Source organism: Meriones unguiculatus, chromosome 7 (assembly GCF_030254825.1).
Source record: "Meriones unguiculatus strain TT.TT164.6M chromosome 7, Bangor_MerUng_6.1, whole genome shotgun sequence".
Lineage (NCBI taxonomy): Eukaryota > Metazoa > Chordata > Mammalia > Rodentia > Muridae > Meriones > Meriones unguiculatus.
In genome coordinates this window covers 30,801,575-30,823,399 of record NC_083355.1, presented here as the reverse complement: position 1 = coordinate 30,823,399, position 21,825 = coordinate 30,801,575, and the positions used below count along the sequence as shown (strand labels likewise).

The window sequence follows — 21,825 nt, the reverse complement described above, 5'->3', positions numbered from 1 at the left end:
ACAGGCTTATACCACAGGGAGAGTTTAAATTACAGGGAAGCAGTGTTCTTCATTCTTAACTTTAAACTTAATTTAAGCATGTCACTGGTTCCTCCCAGAAGCCAAATACATGTGGCCTTGAATGTAAGCTATAAATTCTCTCTTCTTAAAGAGATTTATTTAAATTTAATGAATGTTTTGCCCACACGTCTGTAAGTGCACAATGTGCAAGCTCTGGCTGTGGAAGCCAGAAAAGGGCGTCAAATCCCCTGAAACTGAAGTTACAAAGAAGGTGATGATTTACCACGGGTGTGTTGGGGACCTAAACCTGAACCAGGATCCCCTGAAAGAGCAGTCAAGCTGAGTCATCTCTCCAGCCCAAAAGTTTCTCTCTCTCTCTCTCTCTCTCTCTCTCTCTCTCTCTCTCTCTCTCTCTCATCTTGAGCTGGGCCAGGTGTCAATGCAAACAAAAGAGACCTCACTAATCCCTCCTTCCGAAAAGAAAGGTAAGAAGGAAACAGCACATGAGAGAAGCATAAGTCACTGTGTTTATTCATAGAACACAACTTTCTTCCCAGAAAGAACACACAGTCTAAGGAATCCCACTTTCACAATTTCCTTTTTCTGGCTTTGCATAGTGAATTTCCAGATCTATTAATCAAGGTTTTCACAGAGTGATTAAAACTTTTCCCTGAGATCATCAAGGCTGTGTCTTGGCCACGGAATATATTTTCCTACAAAAATCCGGGGTCAAACATAGGGCTCTGAGTGTCCTTGTTTTGAAGAGGTAGAAATCCTAAGAAAAGAGGTGAAGAGCACACCAAATCACTACTTCAGTTTTACTTGGTTGTAAACTATTATTATCCCTTCAATATCTCCACACATTCCAGAAGGGAAAGCCACCGTGCTACACAGGAAGACACCGTCATTGTGTTATGCGCAAGGCATCTTTGTTCTTGAAGCCTTGGGCTTGCAATCAAATGAACAGCTAGAGAGGTATAGGCAGCATTTTCCCAGTGACTTATGGGAAAGGAACAGCCCAGATGTGGGCGATTAAAAAAATTCAGTCATCTCAACATGTACTCAGTCAGGCCTGAGATGCTCCTCAGAATGGTCTGATATCACCGCAGCTACTGATCCTGCGCACATGGGAACACAGCCAGACTTACTTGCTATCTCAAATCCAAGTCAGGAAAGCGGATAGAGAACGGACATCACTGTATCTCCAGTATTTGAACATGGAAGGTCAACTATGGACCAAAAGCTACTTTCACTTGCAAGAAAGAGTGCTGAAGTTAGCCTGCTTTCCAGGAAGGGCCATTCCTTCACTTTGTCATCCTTCCTCCTCTCACTCATCCCCCTAAAAATGGCACAACAGTACGGCTCCTCTTCCCTACTGAGGATTTCCCAAGTTACAAATAAACAAGCCCAGGTCTCCCATCCAATAGTGGAAGAAGGTGCCAGGCCCTGAGTAGGACCAGTGAGAAAGAAGGCAGCAAGTGAGCCAGGTAAAGGCAAGCATGGCTCAGGTATGTGTGGACCTTTGAAGAAGGAACGTGTGAAGGGAAGGACAAGCATCATCCAGAGATGTCACTGATGGATGCTGGGGTCCCATTCTTCTGCTTAGGTTTTCTTGCGATAGTTCTGACAGGCTTTCACCAAGTCTTTCAAAAAGTTTGGAACTCCATTCTGCAAAGGAAAAATAAAAATGTTTCTATATATTCCTCATTCTCTGGCATGTGGCAAAAGATAAACAGTGATGGCTTCAGAGGGTAATTAAAGACAAAGGGGCCCCTGATCCAATTTCAACGTGATGCTGTCAACAGAGAATGGCAGAAGGCAAAAGCCAGAGCAGACAGACTGCTGTCTTAAAGACAGGACCTCCAGCTTGACTTTTGCCAGTTAAAAGTACAGAGTCCTTTTCAAAATATCATTTGTTAATAAGAAAGAAAGCGGAGGCTAGCAAGGTGGCTCAGCATGTAAAAGCTCATTCCATTTCTGTAAAGAAACTGAGTTCGGTTCCCAACACCCATGTCAGGTAGCTCTTGGCCACCTGTAACTAAGTCCAGCTCCAGGGGCTCCAAAACCTCTTCTGAACCCTGAAGACATCTACACTCACATAGGCACATTCCCCTCATACACATATACATGTAATTTCTTAAAAATAAAATTTTCTTCCTCCTCCCCACCCCCAGGCTCTCCCACGCCCACCCTGAGTCACTGGAGTTCACCACAGGACCTGTACAAAGCCTGTTGAAGAGTCACAGAGATTCAAGATACTACAAGTGGCAGCCTGTGCCTGGTCCACTATCACAGTTGCCTGGCCTTCAAGAATTAAAAAAAAAAAAAAAAGTTGACCAAATCAGAGGCTTCCTTTGGGCGAGGACATGTCTGCTTGTCTCTAAGCAGGACACTCTAAGCAAGACCTTTACTTACTAAAGCAAGTAAGTAAAATACCGAAAGCACCATTGTCCCTTCAAGGGGTAGACTTTTGTCTGGAAGTTCCAGAGAATGATCTTGGAGGGTCTGGGGCCACCAGCAGGAAGGGGTGACATTCCAAGCTAACAGATTCTTTGTCCTACGTCTCAGTCTCCATCCTGGGTGTTGGCCACTCCAACTCTCACCAAGTCACTCAACCAAGCTCTTCAAAAAAAAAAGAGTCTCATTACCCTGGGACAATGTGTCTCTTCAATGTGACAACCGGCCGGCAGGCTAAGTCAACATTTGTCAAATACGTGCCCCTCCCCCCCCTTGCCTGACTCCTGGCATCTCACCTGGGTTGCCCAGTTAATGAGCCAGGACGGAATCTGGCCACCCGGGTTATCAAAGTAGTACATGAAAACTAAAAGGGGAAAAGAAAAGACAATTCAGAAGGAGCTGTGGGGGTGGGGACTGGGAAAAAAAAAAAAAAAAAAAACAGTAACAAAGCCCTGTAAACCTATCTTCAGATTTGGGCTCAGAGAGCACGGAGGAAAGGAGCAAAGGATCCCAGGCAACTCCCCTGCCCTGCCTTGCGGCTACTGACACAGAAGCATTGTTGGAAAATACAGCCAGTGAAACATTTGGCTGTGATTTCTTACATGCCTGACAAATGCTAGACACTTGGATATCACTTCATTATCCAAGAAGCCCCGGGGAACTGACAGTTAACCCACTTTATACATGAGGAAATAAAGATTCAGGAAGAGTTAGATGACAGATCTAACAAACCTCAGGCTTATAGTGCAGATTTTTGCCTGGCAAAGGCCACACTCATGCCAGTATGGCAGACTTGAATGCCCCATGTCTGGGACTTGAGTCTCTGGCCTTGTGTTGATCAGAGCTGTTATCTTCCAATACCCGCCCTCCAATCCGACGGCCCTACCTATGCCGAACCCTTTTAGCCATAGGATAAGCCCGAAGTGATTCTTTGTAAACCCTAGGGTCTGCTTTCAATGTTCTGATTTCGTCTGGTCAATAAAGAATGAATGGCTGGTGGGTAGGACTGGAGAGCTGGCTCAGCATTTAAGAGCACGTATTGCTCTTACGGAAGATCCTGGTTCAATTCCCAGTACCCACATGGTGGATCACAGCCGTCTGTAACTTCAGTCTCACGGGGTATGATGCCTTCTTCTGACCTCCCCAGAAATCAGGTGTGAAACACATGCAGTCAAAACTCTCATGCACACGAAGGAATAAAATAAATAAAGCTAAACAAATAAAAACAATGCACTGGGTCAGATTGGAAACACCCTCATCCAGCCCTAGCCAATGTGGGATGTGGAGTGAGATGCTTCCCAGGGGCTGACCTCCAATTTCCTTGTTCCTAGGCCATTGTTACTGCTAATAGATAAGCTTTTGTACCTGACTTGACTCCTACCTGCCCAGCATTCAAGTGGCACTGTCTAGCCACTGACCTGCACCCCAGGATTTACCTCTGCTCCCCTTCTTGCCGTTGCTCTCGATTGCCAGGCTCTGCTTGTACTGCTTCACTCGGATCACCCCAGACTTCTCTGGAAACTGAGGCACACAGATGCACTGGGCCAGGACCACGTGGACCTTCCTCCCGTCCACATCCAGATCTCGCCGCTGACGGGTGTAGACGTACTGCACAGCCAGTCAAGGCAGGACACCAGCACGAGGAGGGCAGCCCACGCTGGTGGCAAGGGGAAGCCACTTGGGACCTGCCGCTTAGCTTCTGTCCCCTTCTCCTTACTGCCCACTTGCTCTGCAAAGCTGAGCCTCACGACTAACCATTATGCTTGCAGGGGAGCCCTTGTCACCTACCTGGGAATGACCCTGTGAGCTCTCGGCCATGCAAGGACCGTATTCTCTCTTCTCCAAGAGGGTGCATAGAGAGCACTGTTCACTTAGCTATTCTATCAAAGATAATGACATCTTCTAAAACTCCAGACTTCATTTTCTATTAATTCTTAAATTCGTATACAAAATGATGTGTTTCACAGTGTCATCTTCTTCCATAGATATCGTTATACTTTTCCACCTCCACTGTCCTTCCTTATGGTCACCAATTTGTTCACAGTAGCAAGTAATCAACACACTTAAATGTGAGGGGAGACTCCCTAAATTTCAGTTAACTGCTTTAGTTTATAATCAAAGAAATAGAGAAGAAAAGCCTAGGCCCTGTGGCTAAAAATCAGCATTCAAGACGACCATGCTGGAGACAGACAGCTAGAAACAAAGGGCCAAGTCCTGGTTCCTTTGCCATATCAACCTGTATGATTGTCATCTCACTTCACAGATGCCACCTTCTCCTCTGTGATGGCAAAAGTTCTGGGCCAGCCTGGACTGTTCCTCCTGAACCCCCAACTCTGAGGTTCTTCAAGTTTTACCTTTGGACACTGTCTCTGAAAGTCACCTCCCAGTGACCCTAGGGGTAGTTACTGTCCTGTGAGGTCACGCCCGGAAATGACACTCTGAAGTCTCTAGAGGCCACACAAGCAGCCGCAGCATTTGAATGTGGTTCCACAAGAATCCAAGACTCGCCCACAGCTGCTGTGACGCCAGTGGCATGCAGTGTGAGGGCGGTGGCTGGGGAGCACAGGACCCCGAGAGAGCAGAACGGAACGCTGGTGAAGAAAGGATACATCTCTGTTGGACAGAGGGAAAGGGTACTTCACTTCCCAGTAGGCCACCATCTGTCCACTGCACTCCTGCTCGCAGAGCTCTGAGGGACACAAGTGGTTAGTATGTCTGGATAGTTCTGTGGCTTCAGAAAGCCCATGTGGCCTCACTATGTGATAAAGCTCTGACTCGCCAGCCATGGGACTGTTCTTTGAAAACAAAAGTATAGTTAATACCACTGAAAGCTTGCTGCCCAGGGATAGTCTAGAGAGCAGAGAAACACAGGAGACCTAAATAAGCCCAACCCGTGTCCATTTTACCAACAGCATGCTGGGATAGAATGTAAGGAATCAGGTATCAAGAAATAATCAGTGGTTTTAAAGCAGGTAAACCACCAGATGTCACTAGAGTACCAGGAGTTTTGCTTCCCACCCTCCTAAATCACGATTTGCTTCCCCCACTTTTAGCCAGACTGAGGAAGTCACAGAGTCTAGAGTGTTTGGGTTCATGGCACCTGGGAAACAAAAGACCCACAGAGGACTGTGACCTTCCACAGCTAGGCCATGGCTGAGCTACAGCTAGTGCTGGGTTTCTTGCTTCTTTCCTCCGTCCACAACACACCACAGCACCACTAACTGAATTCCCTTAATGTTCCTGCTCTCGTGCCAGGCCATGCAAACTGCAGCTCTCAGAAGAGACAGCAAAGGAACTGAAGAGCAGGCATATGCCTAGGCTCCCATTTAACCATCCAGAGAGGGACCAACTCACTCTTGGGGGAGACGTGAAGGCCACCTTTAGCATTTAAAAGAAGCCAATCAGAAACAGGCCATTGAATTAGGGAGCGTGGTGGCCCCTCAGTGCCACAGGACACTAAAGTCGTGAAGAGGAAGAATGAGTAGATCTGTTGCCTCTGCCTGTTCATTATCCATACCCCTACCCCAACACAGAGAGAGACAGAGACAGAGACTGATACAGAGACAGAGACAGACAGACAGACACTGCCTGACCTTCTCTACTATGAGATTTAAGTAGGTAAAGCTGTAATTTCAGGAAATGGAGCAAGCCATGACTATGATGGTCAAGTGACCAGCGCCTTGGTCTGTTCCTTTAGTAAGCTTAGGCCCAATTGGTCACAACTGGGTACTCCTAAAACCCAGAGGCAGCAAGGTAAGGACTTCCAAACTGTTCTAGCAGGGCTAACAGCGGCTTCCACTGTAGCAGAAACTTCAGTGTAAACAGCGGACGGCAGGTAACAAGGTAAGAGGCTTTGCAATTCCTTTTCTTTTTAAAGTCAGGTGCCTTCGCTGACGTGTAGGCTGCCAGCTTCCTCACATTGCTCTTTCCAAGCTGAACCCACACGCGCACCTATTACCAAATTCTGCACCACACGACTGCCTTATGGCTGCTGGGGAGAGCAAGATGGTGACAGCCTGCTCCCTTGGATGGGCAAGTGTGCTGATTGTCCCTGATGAAGACTGGTACGTGAAAACATGAAGATCCCTGATTCCATGGCCAACATACACAGAATAAGCAGCCGCCTTGCGATGAGTTATGGGCAATGAGTCCTGGGACTCTGGCTGACATCGCTAGGAAAATGTGGCTCTCTTTGCTCGAGATATTTGTATGATTACAGTATGAGCCTTTGTCTTCTGGAGGGCACTTCCACAAGGAACAGGGATCTTCCTGAGAATTAGGTCAATAAGAAGAACACAGTCTCGAGCTGAAGGAACATCCTGATGTGATTGCTGACGGTCCACAAGGAGCACTCCTAATCCATAAACTTCTGGACCCTTCCCTGCCCTCAACAATACATTCTTCTTTTTTAAAATGGGGGAGGAGCACTGCCTCTTTGACACTTGACTGAAAGCCCACTTGACTGACTGAGCAAGTCTCTTCCACAGTGGCTGAAATGGCAGCGGACACTTCCCCTCTAAGATGCGGGAGGCTCCTTGCTTAAGGCTTTTCAACTTGATATTTCTCCTGTGGTACAAATCTCCACTATGTAGTCTATGTAGGCTGTGGATTCTCTTCCTGACATTGGTCTCAGCTGAGTAATACAGGACTCGGGTCAGGGAGCATCACCACCCAGCAACACCAACTGCCAATGGCTTCTGGACAGGTTGCTTTGCGCCTTCCGTCATGTGGGTTCCTGGACCTCCAGTGCCCTCCAGCCACTCTTACTCCTACTTTCTAACTTCCTCACATGTATGTGCCCTTGCTTGTTTGGAGATCTTTGACACAACTTCCAAGAGAGAGTTTTGATACCCCCTCTTCCAAGAAGGCTTCCGTGGCAATCAAGCTACGTGGGTGAGCCCACCTCAGGAAACAGATCAAAGCAACTGTGAGGACAGAACGGAGATTGACACTAAGACATGGTCAGAGTGGGCACTGGAACAGGCGAAGGAATGTTTCAGCCTTGAGTGTACAAAACTAAATTAGACAAGAATAGATTAACTTTGTAATGTTTTTTTAAGTAAGCCGTCACTCACCTTTCGCATACTGGTCCCATTTTTTTCTGTAGTCTAAGTCCATGTAGACATCTGCGAGCAGAGATGGTGAACAACCTTCCAGAATACCAAACATTTTATACTCATAAAGTCCAGTTTTCTATGGAAACAGAGTGGGAGGAACAATCTGTTGATACCAGAGTTGAGATTCCACATCACATGAAAAACAGCTGGGGCTGGGGTTGAACTACACCAAGCATTGACCTCCTCTGGGGTCTTGGTGACCACAGTATAGAAGCAGGTAGGACCCCTGGTCTCATGTATCTTGTATACACCTTTAGGTCTTAATGGAGGGAATAGCCATAAGAATTAGACAGATGGTTTAAACAGGATATGAGTCGCATAGAGGGACCTATGTCAACAGATAGATAATGCCTCTCTAGGGAACTGTCTCCCAAGATTTATCAGGATATCATGTTCTAAATGTCAGAAGGACCCACCCCCCACTGGGAGATGAAGAAAGCCACCTCTGGTAAGAGGAACTGACAGACTGGCATGCATAAAGACAGAAGTCTGGAACACAGAGCAGTACGAGCTGAGGTTAGGGAAGCTGTAGAGTCAAGATACCAAAGCTAGGAGCCATGGGAAAGGGGAAGGCTTTGCTTCTCATCTCTCCGGGAAACTGAAGGAGGACAGCGGACAGAGACATGGCCAGATACAACTGGGAAGAATTTAGGAATGACCACATCTAATTCGATTTTAAAAGCTCAAAAGGCCTGGTAGAGAACACCACCATAGGTAAACATAGATGGTTTTAAAACTCAGCGCACTCATGGCTGGCGGATATCCATGGGAGACCCGCCCTTTTCTGAAGAGAAACAGAGGAGGGTGAGGGAGGAACTGGGAGGAAAAAGGATGGAGAAGAAACTGCAGTTGAGATGTAAAACAAACAAAGAAACAAGTATTTTTTTAAAAGATAATTAAAAAAAAAAAAGCAACCCAGTGCGCTAATCCAGATAACGCACTGCAACTAAAATAGGGAGCTAACAGCAATGGTGGAAATTGATAAATTAATAAATTGATCCCAACAATAGGAATTGTTGCTGGAAGAATAAGGAGAGGGAATTAAGTTACCAAGGGGAGTTGTGCCAACTATTGTTGGGCAGAACAGTTGGTAGGTGAGAGAGTGGCTGCCACTGACACTGAAGAAACTGGGAAAGAGGAGGTCTGTGAACTGCTGTGGTGGGCAGCTACTTTAGTCTGGTTGATTTCCAGATACCAGGTACACAGCCATGTTAACGCAGGCAGCAAGGGTTCTGAGGAAAGGGTATATTCCATGTATCCGCAGAGCGCAAGGAAACGAATGCATTTCGTGAAGCTGTTTACAAGACAGAGTCTTTCAATTGTTTTTATTGGGGGGTGTGGTTTGTTTATGTATTTGTACGGCTTGTTTATGGTTTTTTGTTTTATTTTTTATTGAGCAAGAAGACTAAAAAGGGAACAGCTGTCTGTTTCAAATCATGTTAAAACAGATGGTCCTGTTGTTTAGAAAAAGAAAATTCCTGCATTACAAATACGAGTGAATTCTTTCCTTCTCATGTCAAGCCACAGCCTCACGTCAAGATGTAGGCTCCAGGTGGCCCCACTACCCGTTTCACTGGATACAATGGCAACTCAGAATGCCTGGAGCCTCTGGTGTTAAGAGGAAAGCTGTGGCTCTAAATGAGAAAAGCAGTGAACTGACGAAAGCACACAAGCAACAAATGTATGAGAAAACACAGCTGTGAGATGGACCTTGGGTTTCACTAACTCCTCACTAAAGAAGCTCCTTAAACCCAGAGCCAAGGACCCATGCAAAGTTTAAGACAGCCTTGCAAGATCCTTCTAAAGAGCAGCTTCCAAATGAGCTGGCATTGGCGTAACAAACTATATCCCAGTTGAGGAATCTCAGATGGATGTGTAAGAACCCTGGCAAAAAATGGAAGGTGAAATTGAAAGTGAATCCACGGTGATCTGCCAGTTGTACAAGCAAATGGCTTGGAGCCAGGGGTCTCCAAGAAGCCAATTGTAATTGGGTGTATCTAAGACCTGTGTACCTCAGCATAGATTGATACTCTAAGGGAAAGGCTGTCCCTAGGTTCTGATGAGAAGCCTCTGAAGAGACAACTTCTGCCTGCCCTCACAACACGGAGAGGAAAGGATATGGTGAGGGCTTCCCCATATGCACACATTTACACCAGTACAGGCACATTTTAGTCAAGAGAGAGAGAATGGACAGCTTGTTTGAGAAAATAGAGGTCCTATTTTCTACATATGTTCACCAAAGGAAGAGGACACTTATGTGTAAAGATAATGATCATGGAGTCTTCTACAACTTACTGTGGATATCTACAAAAATTAAGACAAACCGTTTTTCTCAGACTAGGTCCCTTCCCTTCCTGACTACAGTTACAGCCCTTCCCTCTGTGACCTTGATTCTATCTGTATCACAGAAGAGGACCAGAAAGACAAAGAGAAAAAAATAGAATGACACAGTTTGCATGAACACAGAAGAATGAACTATTGTGATGACTTCCTTCAGTCCCTCCCATCGCGGCAGGAGTGAGAAATGACAGCACTCCAGAGGAACAAGACCCTGGGTGCCCCCTTCCTGAGCTCTGGGTCTCACATTCTTTTGCTGAGCTCCATTGCCTAGCCCAAGTTCCAGGATCAAAGCACTTTTCCATTCATTATTTCTAAATGGATCCAGCAAACATACTCATTTTTTTAAATTTCATCCTTTAAAAGATAAAGTGATTTTTTTAATCGCTTTCAAAACAATCCGTATTCATTGTAGAAAGTCTGAAGTCGTTATAAGAAGTACTTAATAAGTGGCATTTAATCTCGTAATCTGTACGTCTCTACTAATAACATTTGACACTATTTCTCTGAAGGGAGAAGATGTTTGTCTGCATACACACATGGCACATGAATGTGATGTGGGATCAATAGGTGCCATTCTTATCAGACACTTAATAGTACATTGAGACTATGTAACCTTCATGTGAAACAATTCTCCTCCAAGTGTATTTCTGCTTCAGAGTATTTCACAGAAGTACTTCCAAAATGATCATAAAGCACTCAGTTCAAAATCCTAGTTCCTTTCCTCAAGAGGGAAGTTCTTCCGGAGATGAGTGTGGCGGTTACAAGCATTGACATCCAAGGGTTGCTCGCACTCTTTGTAAATCTTTAGAAGGCCTGTACACCCGAGCGTGCTCTCAGAAACAGTGAAGCAGCAGCTCCCTGCGATAATGTGCCACTGTTTTACATATATATATATATATATATATATATATATATATATATATAATATACACAATACTTAGCCCTACTTGAGCACAGTTCATATTAACAATGTATGAGGCCTTTTTAAAAACTAGATTTACAAATCATTTGAAAAGAAATGTTGGATATTTTTACAAGCTCGCAAACACTGCAATAAATAACTCCAAATACGCATACACGAGAGATGGAGATGCTCAGCTTTTCTTGACGCTTCCCACAACTACCTCTAAAAATGGCTCGAATTCCTCATTTATAGCAAAATACACTAGTTGCCTAATGCTCCCTTTCTAAGACTGCCTCCTACACTTGAAATACTGGAAGGTTATATGGTGGCCGTGGCATGCATGGAATACAATTGCCAGGAGAAACAAGGTTTGGTTGACATGGTGTATGCCCACTTTCTCCCTTGCCGGGAGAGCTCTCATGAGAATGTGAATGGCTGGTAACTTTTCTTGTCTCCTGTGTTGGAGAGCATCCAAGGGATGCTCTCTCCCTGCTTTGAATGGAGGCAAAATATTGGGATCTGTGCCATCTCTTCTGGGACTGAAAAGCAGCAAATAAACGACAGAGTAGAAAGACTGAGAGTTTCTGGCAATGATGGATCAGCTAAGCTGATACCCAGTCTGTAGATCTCGGAGTTATTAGTTACGTAAGATAAAAAGGTACCTTTACTTAGGGCATCCTCTCCAGTTTTTTATTACTTGCTCCTAAAAGCAAGCCTAATTGATCCAAATGGTTCTCACCGTCATTGCAGAATTTTATGCGAAATTTGTGACATTAAGAAACAGTCAAAGTTTAAAAACAAAAAAAAAGGGGGGGACCATGTAAGATAAACATGAGGACAGAAATTTGGATCCCCAGCGCAGCGGAAAAAAAGTCAGGGACATACAGACAGGAGGATCCCTGGGGCTCACTGGCCAGCCAGTATAGCCAATCAGTGGGCTCCAGATTCAGTGAGACCAAACTGAATGGACTTTTTCTCCTTGCTTCAAGGCCGTGGCCTTTGACCCACCCTAACATGAGCCAACATACACTACCTCCAGCTAACAGGCTGGGCTCAGGGTAAAGGACTCTGGTCTGTTGTCCATCCATGCCACCCTTTCATCTCACTTCTGACACAAGCTTCTTCCTAACCCTGTTTACTACTGTTTGGGAAAGCAAAGTCACTTGCCTGACCTTCACAGTGCTGAGTATCTTAAGGCCAAAGAACTCCCCCGTTGCAGTAGCCACTCAGCTTCCTGAAAGTCTCTATTACTAGATCTGGATCTGTTCTACATTTCACACTGCTCTAAAACAGAATGCCTAAATAGTGTCAAAACTTGTGTACATTTGAAAGACAATGCGATTGTGTATAAACTCACTAGAACCCTACAGAAACACAAAGCGCTGCTAAAATGCCTTGCCAGGAAAGTAGGGAAAGAGCCACGAGAGTTTTCTGAGACTGATGGAGCCTGCCTCGACTCTTGGTATCTTAATTACTTTTCTATTGCTGAGAAGAGACACCAAGGTAATTTACAGAAGCGTTTATTGAGGGCTTGCTTAATGTGTCAAGGATGACTCCATGACTACCCTGGTACGGAGTATGGCAGCATGTGGGGGGAGGGAGGGAGGAAAGGAGAGGGAGAGGGAGATAACTGGAAATGCCCTTGTGAAATCCTGCCCGCCCCCCCCCCCAGTGACCTACTTGTTACACTGACTCCTTTAACAAGACCATCCCTTCTAATCCTTCCCAAAGGTTTCCATCAAGTGGGGACCAAGCATTTGAACAGATGAGCCTATGAGGGTCATTCTCCTTCAAAGCACAAGAGTGAGTTTAACAACTTGGGGAGTTAGATCAATGATCACTGGTTCCAGTGCCACCAGAACCCATGGCTTATGCTGAAAACAAAAATAAGGAAATATGAACAAGGAGTAGAGCGAATGTAGATTTATTAAGGAAAAGTGAGAAAGAAGTCCAAAGAGTGAGAGCACCTCCAAGGGAGGACTACGATGTGCTGCCCTGCACAGTGGTCCTCACCCAGTAGCCATATATGGATCTTAGGGCAAGAACTAGATGGAGGCTGAGATAATTTTTATTGAGGCTGGTCAGTTTTGAGAACATTACATAACGGGTCCACATGCCTTATGATGCTCTCTCCACCTATCTGAAGAAGTGTGAGCCTACATTGCTCGTCCGGTCAGGTGAGTGGACCAATCAGGTGAGTCACATGACATAAGTGACTAATGATCCACAATGGACCCCTGCCCTTCACCTGAAGGAGAGCTACCTATGGTCTCAAAGGGCCATTATAGCAGGCAGCAAATTGATGGTTAATGTATAATTTTGCAGGGACGCAAAGAACTACACGTCATTCCACTAAAGTTACTCACAAGAAAACTCAGAAGCTGGCAGGGACCTAGGCTCTTTGCCTCTGAGAAGTGATCGGGCGTAGGAGTACCTTGAGTTTGCCTCCCACCCTGGGCTTCCCCTAGCGATCCATCAGTGGTCACTGTGACAGCCACACAGATTGCTTGGAGGAGTTTTTCATCACTTAGACATGGTATGATTCTTTCAAATGTGTCAGGAACTGTTTCGTTAGTCCACTAGTTTCCAAACAATCTTATAGCTATGATTTTATTGACTCATCAGTGTGGTCCTTGAGGTAGACAGGGAAGTTGCCGTGATCTCCATCTTTATATGAGGAAATGAAACACAGAGATACCGAATTACTTGCGTAAGCCTGACCATTAGTATCAGGTCAAACAGAGAGTATAAATCTTTTGTCATTGGCTCCTTCTAGCCCAGGAGTGTCTCATTTAGCTCCGCTCTCTCTGCATGTCTTATCCAAATCAAAGGCTTATAATTAAGGTAAAGAAGGCCTGTCACATAAACTCTTACTTCAAGCAGGGCCCACAGAGCAATGATCTGAAAGACACCAGTGACTTGCTGAGGGTCAACTGATGATACTCAGTGGCAAAACCTGCACAGCCTGTCCCTTCTGCTGTTCTAGCTTGAGAAGGGCTTCTCACTGGGAGTTGCCCTGGTCCCTAAGCCTGGTACATTTACCCAGTGGGACCCTGGATGGCCAAAGTGTTGTTCTCTAGAAAGTACAGAAGAAGAGTTTAGAGTTCGTATCGACTGAGTCTGAGGGTCGCATCAAGTGAAGTCTGGGAGGCGGGGGGCAGTTACACACACACACATTTGATCTCTTTTTTCCAGTTTAAGAAGTGAAGACTGAGGATCACAGATTCTCCACATTTTCAGGTAACTGACACCTACACCAGGCAGTGATCTTATAGACACACACATCAGCATCTCCACTTTACAAAGGAAGAAATGGAGGCTGCAGAGAGAGGACACCTGGCTAGGACACTGTTACTGGGGTGTCTAAATTTTAAGATGTGCTTCTGGTGTTGATGACTTGTGTAAACCTTGAGCTATCTGTCTGTCTATGGAATGATGGATAAGATAAAGTTTTCTTTTTAAAGAAAAGCTGTGCCTGCCTGGGCATAGTGGCATACACTCAGGGAGGCAGAGGCAGGAGGATCCCTGTGAGTTTGAGGCCAGCTTGGTCTAAAAACGAGTCCAGGACAGCTGGGCTACAGGACAGCCAAGGCCACACAGAAAAACAAAACAAAGGAAAAAACACAACAACAACAAAAAAGAAAAAGCCATGCAGTTTACTTTCAGTTGCACTGCTAAGTTATTTGGCAGGCTCATTTGACTTCAGCAGAGCAATCGCCATGCGTTTACATGAGAGAAATGGAAACTGTCAAAATGTTTATAGTTGGCCCTCACAATTCCCACGTAAAAATAATCACCCGTGGACAGAGGTACCTTGAGTTTGTGTTGCTTATCTGCCTTTTCATTGTTAACTGTCCGGCAATCCAGGAGCTACCTTTTCCTAACCCTGAATATACTCCCTGTGGTGTGCTCTGACTTGGCCTTGAACAGGAGAATGCACGTCCATTCCTACAGAGGACACAGTGCTCTTGTTTAGCTGTGGGTGCTGACCGGCTCCAGCCATTCTACAGAACTTAGTAAATTCAGGGGACATGAAAGTTAGGCATTTTCACCAATATAAAGTAAGGAGTTAAAGGGGACAATATGGGTTTAAAATGTAGGGGTTGATCTTCTTACCCTGGGTCCTCCTTCTTGTTTAGCTTCTTTAGGTGTACAGATTTTAATGTTTATGCTATCTTATCTTATAGGTCTACTATCTACTTATAAGTGAATATATACCATGTGTGTCTTTCTGCTTCTGGAATACCTCACTCAGGATGATCTTTTCTAGGTCCCACCATTTGCCTGCAAATTCCGTGATTTCCTTGTTTTTATTGCTGAGTAGTATTCCATTATGTAAATGTAAACCACAATTTCTGTATCCATTCCTCCGTTGAGGGACATCTGGGTTATTTCCAGGTTCTGGCTATTAGGAATAAAGCTGCTACAAACATGGTTGAACACATGTCCTTGTTGTGTACTTGAGCATCTTTTGGATATATGCCTAGGAGTGGTACAGCTGTATCTTGAGGAAGCACTATTCCTAATTGTCTGAGAAGACAAATAGGATGGACACTGGAAGTAGGAGAAAATGAGAAGCAGGATAGGAGCCTACCACAGAGGGCCTCTGAAAGACTCTACATAGCAGTGTATCAAAGCAGACACTGAGACTCATAACCAAACTTTGGGCAGAGTGCAGGGAATCATATGAAAGAAGAGAGAGTTAGTAAGATGTGGAGAGAACAGGAGCTCCACAAGGACCAAATGTATCTGGGCACAGGGGTCTTTTCTAAGACTGATTTTCCAACCAAGGACCATGCATGGAGATAATCTAGAACCTCTGCATGGATGTAGCTCATGGAAGCTCAGTATCCAAGTGGCTTCCCTAGTAAGGGGAACATGGACTGTCTCTGGCATGAACTCTATGGCTAGCTCTTTGACCTCTCCAGCCCCCTGTGGGAGGAGCAGCCTAGCTAGGCCACAGAGGAGTAACTGCAGCCAGTCCTGGTGAGAGTTGATAAACTAGGGCCAGATGAAAGGGGAGAAGGACCTCCCCTATAAGTGGACTTAGAGAAGGGCAAGGAAGAGATGAGGGAGGGAGGAGGATGGGATTGGGAATGAATGAGGGAGGGGGCTACAGCTGGGACACAAAGTAAATAAACTGTAATTAATATAAAAAAATAAAAAACATAGGGGTTGCAGGTGGGTAGGTAAAATAATGATTCCTGACACTCACTGAACACCAGATAATGAACTGATTGCTTACATGGCTTATCCCATTTTGTTCACATAATTATAATATGAGGTATAGGCTACCTATTACATCATTTTTCATTGAGGGAAACTGAGGCTTAACAGTATTCAGAGGGATATCAAAAAAAGAGAAGGGGTAAACTTACAGACAAAAGCTTCTGGTCAGCATTACCCCAAATAACATCTGGATATTGATAGTCTTATGACCCAGGATCCAATAAGCCCAAATCTTTCTTTGTGGGTCATCAACCCTTCTCAGGGTTCCACAGCCCAATATAAAATGTTTCACTGTACTTAAAGCACCCAGAAGGGGTGTGGTGAAAGACAGGGCAGACCTCAAACCTTGACTTACACCTGGGAACAGAGACAGGACTTCCTACTCAAATCTACACAAATCTAAACCTTGGGGTCAGCATTCTCAAGGCACTCACACTCAAACACACACACCCTGATAGAGAGGAAAGGCTGTCACCCGTCTCTGCCTCTGCATACTTGGGGGAGGTGGGGAGGGAGGAGAGCGGCCTCTCTGTCACACAGGAAGAAACCCTCACTGGTGCCCTGACTGTAGACAGGCTGGCCCTCTTGCCTCTAAGCTACAGTTCAGGGAGTATGCTGAGTTTGGGTACTGGTGTTTCCACCACACTGAGAGCCAGAAGGGTAGGAGGAGCAGGCAGATTTGATCTGTTATGCTGCAGTAAAAGAAGTCTGCGCTATGAACTGGATTAGATCCAGCTAAGGGATGGTAGAGGAAGATTCTAGTCTGGAGAGGTAACGCCTGTCAGCTGAGGTCACCTGAGCTTCTTTCTCTGGGCTGCAGCGCAGCCTGGATCGATGCAGTTTCACAGTCCTCTGGGGCCTGGAAAAGCTTCATAAGGTCAGCAGTACCAGGAAAATCCATCACTGGGAAAGGACTGTTGGTTCCTCACCCAGCTGAGACACAGCCAAGGACCAACACACATCAGGGGAGTCCTTCCCTGAGTCCAGTATGTAGAGATGATCTACTAAGTCGTCAGTCAGATCCTTTCAGCCCAGCACCCATCTCAGCCAAGTTGTGACCTCTGTTTGCCAGACTCACTCTATAGGCTGTGTTGTGCACTATTGCCATGGTAATGTGTCCAAAGCTGCTACAAGACATGACTGTAGATCCCTAGGAAAAATCTCCTAAGGGCCTTTGGTTCTTCTTTTCAGAGAACCTATGAGTACTGCTCAGAGGACCACCCTTATTCCCAGGGGGGTCAACCCAAACATCAGGGACAGCCAATCTTACAACAGATACTCATTTTGCCTTTGGATACTCACGACCCTTGGGTTTTCACCTTTTTGCATCATAACTCGTCCCAGAAGACTCTGCTGCTCTGACTGTACCTTTCAGTATCAGAAAGCCCACATGTGCCATGGTAGACTGTGCCTAGACAGCAACAGACTGGAAGAACAGTCTTAACTTTCAGCTTCAGCAGCAAGTTATTCATGTCATGCAGAAGAATGCCCAAGGCAGGATCAGCACTGAGGTTCTAGGTCTATGTAGCCGTGGCCAGAGTTTTAAAGAATGGGTGCTTGGGATTTGAAGTCAGCCCTCTTCTTTCCCAGGAAGTCTTCTTTCCTGCTGAGCCATCTTCCTCTTCCTTCTCTCCCCGCTACTTGATTTTCTTCTCTGTAATTTACTGCCCAACAGCTCTATATAATCCAGGGGGGTTGTTCTCATCAATTGGATCCAGCTCATTTCCAAGAGGCTTTATTCACTGAAACAGCAGAGCTGCCTCCGCCACTTGCCGCTGTCTGAAAAGGCAGCAGCATGTGACTCCCCTGAATGACTCGATGGCTGAGAAAGGAGCAGAGCTGAGCTCTGAACACAAGACTGCCTGCCTCCAACGCCCATGCTCTGCTCATGAGGCCACAGCCTAGCCTTCGCCTGTATTCTTGCCTCCTAGCAAGCCACGTATTTAACAAAGATTTCATCAGAGCAGTCTAGCTCGTGCCAATCGCTTACCACTCACTAGGTTTTGGGGGGGCCTTGCTCAACTTAGTTTCTCATTTCTACCTGTCATAAGAGCATAAGCAACATGGGTAGGAAAAAAAAAGAGTAGAATAGAACAGATGAAGTTCAAGCAAAAGGTGGTGGTGTTGGGGAGGACAGTCCTGAAGAAGCTTTCCTTGTGGAGCAGGTCATGACTTAATAGAGAGGAAAACCATAAGTATTAAAATATTGCTTGTCAAAAATTCCTACCTACGAAGGTATGGTGGTGAATGCCTCTTAAATGGCAGCACTCAGGCTGACACAGAAAGAATTCTAGGATAGCCTGGGGCTACACAGTGACTGCTAGGCCAGCTAGAGCTACGCGATGAAACTCTGTCTTAAAATAGATAGATACAATTAAATGAGGAGAAAGCTCCCATTTGTCCAACAACAGGATTCAGAATCAAGTGCATCTACATTAAAAGATGGTGCAAATTTGCTTTTTTAATTTAAAACACAATCCGTTACCCTGAAGAATGTTCCAGCACCTCTGTATTTGTTTTAATCCTTTTGAAGCATCATTGTAAAATGGTCACAACCACATGTAGATGTGATCATAGTTTTTGTTTTTCTCCATCCTCATTTCAGGAAAGGATGTTACCACAAAGGAACCACAAAGGGCAGCAAGATTCCCACCTCAGGTGAATGACCTCTCAAGGAGGCCAGCCACTTATCAATGGCCACCTTGCAGCCGTCAGCAATATGCTAAGCATGATCTTGAAAGGCACATCAATCCAACCAACCTACACAATATCTTTCTAACCAAGCCACTGGATCCTTCAGGGAAGCAACGCTATCTTAGGAGTTGCAGCATTTCATCTACCTCACCGGAGACCATCAATGAATATTGAATGTGTACATAACCAGTTTTCGGTCTCTTTTTTTTAATACAGTAAACATGAGGTAATATATCTCTCCCAGGATATACCATTCCACATTCTAGGCGCTCTACCAAAGTGTGATGTAGGAGGTAGGGTAAGGTAGGGCTTCATGGACAGAAGGACTGAATAACACTCCGATAACTCTAAGCCTTGGATATATCTTGTACCTTCCTAGGTTCTAGGAAGGATGGACAGAGGATGCAAATGGGGAGACACTGCTGGAAAAGGTCAGCTGAGTCCGAAGCATTGGGTCTCAGCTGTACGTGCCTTCTGCTCAGACAGTCTGAGGGTGTAAGAAACAAGTGCAGAGCCAGACAGCTGGTATCAAGAGGCTGCTTTTAACCTTGACCAACCAACTCATTTCCTCTACACACTCCTATCCAGATGGGTAAAATGGTGGTGATCAATGGTGCTATCTTAAAGCTGACTTTAGAATGGAGTATGTCAATGCCTGCCATGTACCTGCTGCCCAGAGTGTAAGAAAATATGCAGCGAGTGTCAGCTATGACAATGACTGGCTGCAATTCTGTGATGAAGGGCGACAACAAAAGGACAGTGATAAGATCACAACCTCTCTTTCAGGTGCTGAATGTGTGGGATACAGGATAGTAAAGAGGTGGAAGGTCAGGGAACCAGTTTTTAAAAATGAGGCAATATGAGGTGAGAGGTGCTGGGAACCCAGCTTTGAAAAGATAGAGAGATAGATAGATAGAGAGAGAGAGAGAGAGAGAGAGAGAGAGAGAGAGGAGAGGAGAGGAAAATAGACATGATGCCTGACACACAACTTGGCAAGTTCTTTAATATGTGGATGGTAGGGAGAAGACAGAAGGATGTTTGTCTGAAAGCGTCCACTCTCAAGAGGGAGAGTTGTTTAAGTCTCAACAGGATGTTGATTTTGTCTGTTCTATATGCCCTGTCTCCTGTGGATCTTGCAGCTGACAGTCCTGCTCTACTACAGGGAAAGTTTGGTGACTGAATGACTGCCGTACTTAGCAAAACACGAATGCAGTAGGAAGCGGGCGCCCATGGATGCACATGAGCACAATGAGTGAAAAGACAAAACAGCAGCTAGAACTTCTTTGTGTGCGCTGAATTAAGTAAGGCACGAACAGAGCCATCTCCAGGCTGATAGTTATTATCAGTAAGTTACTGTTCCAGACAGGGCACAGGCGTACAGTAGAATTTCCTATCGCTGATGTCATGAAGGACAGCCCCCCAGAGGACTGTGAAACTGCATTGACCCAGGCTGCACCGTGACCTCACAAATCAAACACGCATGACCTTAGCTGACAGGGCTCGACCTCAGCAGACGAGAAGGCTCACCTAGGTCCACATAGTTCCATCCAATCCCATCTGTTCCACAAATTCTCGTACGAGGGTGTGGACTCTCCAACCACGCCTCGGCCATTAAAGATACTTCCCTGGGCCTCTGCGAAGTTGCTTACTTCATCCCTCCAAAACTGTTTCCTACCACAGCAGATGAGCGTTAGGACTCCTTCCCCACAGCATCTGGCCTTGTGCCAGGGAACTTTGGTTGCCTACAGCAAAGCAGCTGAGGACAAGCCTCCAGTTTCTCCCACCTGGATAGCTACCTGGTTCCAAAGGCTTCCAATAAGATGCCTCAAGACCTCTAAGAACCAACTCCACTCCTATTCCAGTTTCCGCTCTCTTTGTGCCTGAAGCGTCACAACCAAGTTACCAAATGTAACTCACAATTGAGATCCGCTGAAGACAGTCCTTACAGTGGTGAGATCACTATTGTCACCTCGTGGCCACCCTGAACACCAGTTCCTGAGTCCTGTCTCTTTCCCACCTGCTCAGGACATGGGCCCTCCCCCCACCCCACCCCACCCCACCCCACCCCATTCAGCACTGGCACCCATCTGGCAGGAGGAAACCTTGTTCTCTGCAGGCGTGGGCATGGTCTAGGAATCAGCTGACCAATGTTTTCATTCTATCATTCACTCCTAACAAACTACTTCCCGAATTGGGCTAAGCTTCCAAACTACTCATTTCCCGTTGTCTGTCAGCCGACTGCTGCCAAATGCTTCTCTCTTATGAATGTAGATAACCACACTTCTCCAAATGCCCATGGGCACACCACCCCAGCTCGGAATCTGAACCCTGTACTGGACCCATCATTCCCTCTCCTATGGGTGTCCAGACCCTAGACCACTTCTGGCACATTGCCCCATCTCCAACCACTGGCCACTAGATACAATTCCCTGCTCCCAAGCGGTTTGATTGTTTTACAAACGCTACAGAGTAAAACATAAATTATAACAATCCATAAATGCAGCAACAGGAATGACCTGAGACTGAGCTCGGATTACCTCCCAAACACATAGGATCTACACAGGGCAAAATAACTCAAGAGGAGCCTGGTCATTCCAGCAGGCCCTTGGGGGTTCCTGACCAGGATACCCAGGCCCCTGATCTCCTCCAGCAGAACAGTCAGCCGCTACCTGGTCCAGCAGCCGGTAGATGGTGAGGCCCGAGGCCTCCAGCAGCGGCTGCCATTTGGCCCCGGCCAGTGCCGGTTGATGGAGCTCTGCACAGACCTCCCGGAACTGCTCGTCCGAGAAACCGGCCGTCCTTCCGGCACCCGCCATCCTCCCACAGCTGGGCTACTGCATCCCGAGCTCAAGTCACCCACTGGCCCTTAGAAAGGTCGGGGGCGGGGTCACAAGGTGGCCCCAACCTGATTGGCAGAAGAGAGAGAAGGCGGGACTTGGTATAGAGGAGGCGGGGATTATGGGGTTGTGGGGAGCAGAGGTTGGGGGGAAGGTTTCAGGGCTGAAAACGGGCGGGGCTAAGCAAAGGGTGAGAAGAATGGGAAAGAAAAAACTAGAGCAAAGCTAGAGGGTATCTGGGGAAGAG

General features: G+C 46.1%; 1 protein-coding gene across 2 annotated transcripts; it reads right to left on the bottom strand.

The window, feature by feature from the left end:
* Positions 1-504: 504 nt before the first annotated feature.
* Pctp (phosphatidylcholine transfer protein) lies at positions 505-21,593 on the bottom strand. 2 transcript variants are annotated; one of them, XM_060386993.1, is made up of 6 exons: positions 21,411-21,593; positions 7,533-7,650; positions 5,067-5,146; positions 3,894-4,065; positions 2,754-2,821; positions 505-1,668 (listed from the first exon to the last, which is right to left on the bottom strand). In XM_060386993.1, the coding sequence occupies exons 1-6, from the start codon at positions 21,555-21,557 to the stop codon at positions 1,603-1,605; spliced, it is 651 nt and encodes a 216-aa protein (XP_060242976.1). In that variant the 5' UTR covers positions 21,558-21,593; the 3' UTR covers positions 505-1,602. The 2 variants fall into 2 exon arrangements, with proteins under 2 accessions (XP_060242976.1, XP_060242977.1); XM_060386994.1 differs by lacking the exon at positions 2,754-2,821.
* Between the last annotated feature and the right edge of the window lie 232 nt (positions 21,594-21,825).

Coding starts and splice junctions, on each gene's coding strand:
- Pctp (XM_060386994.1), bottom strand. CDS start 21,557: ATGGCGGGTGCCGGAAGGACGGCCGGTTTCTCGGACGAGCAGTTCCGG. Junction 7,651..21,410: donor TCTACCGGCTGCTGGACCAG/GTAGCGGCTGAC, acceptor CTGTTTCCATAG/AAAACTGGACTTTATGAGTA. Junction 1,669..3,893: donor CGGCAAGAAGGGGAGCAGAG/GTAAATCCTGGG, acceptor TTTCCTTTGCAG/AATGGAGTTCCAAACTTTTT.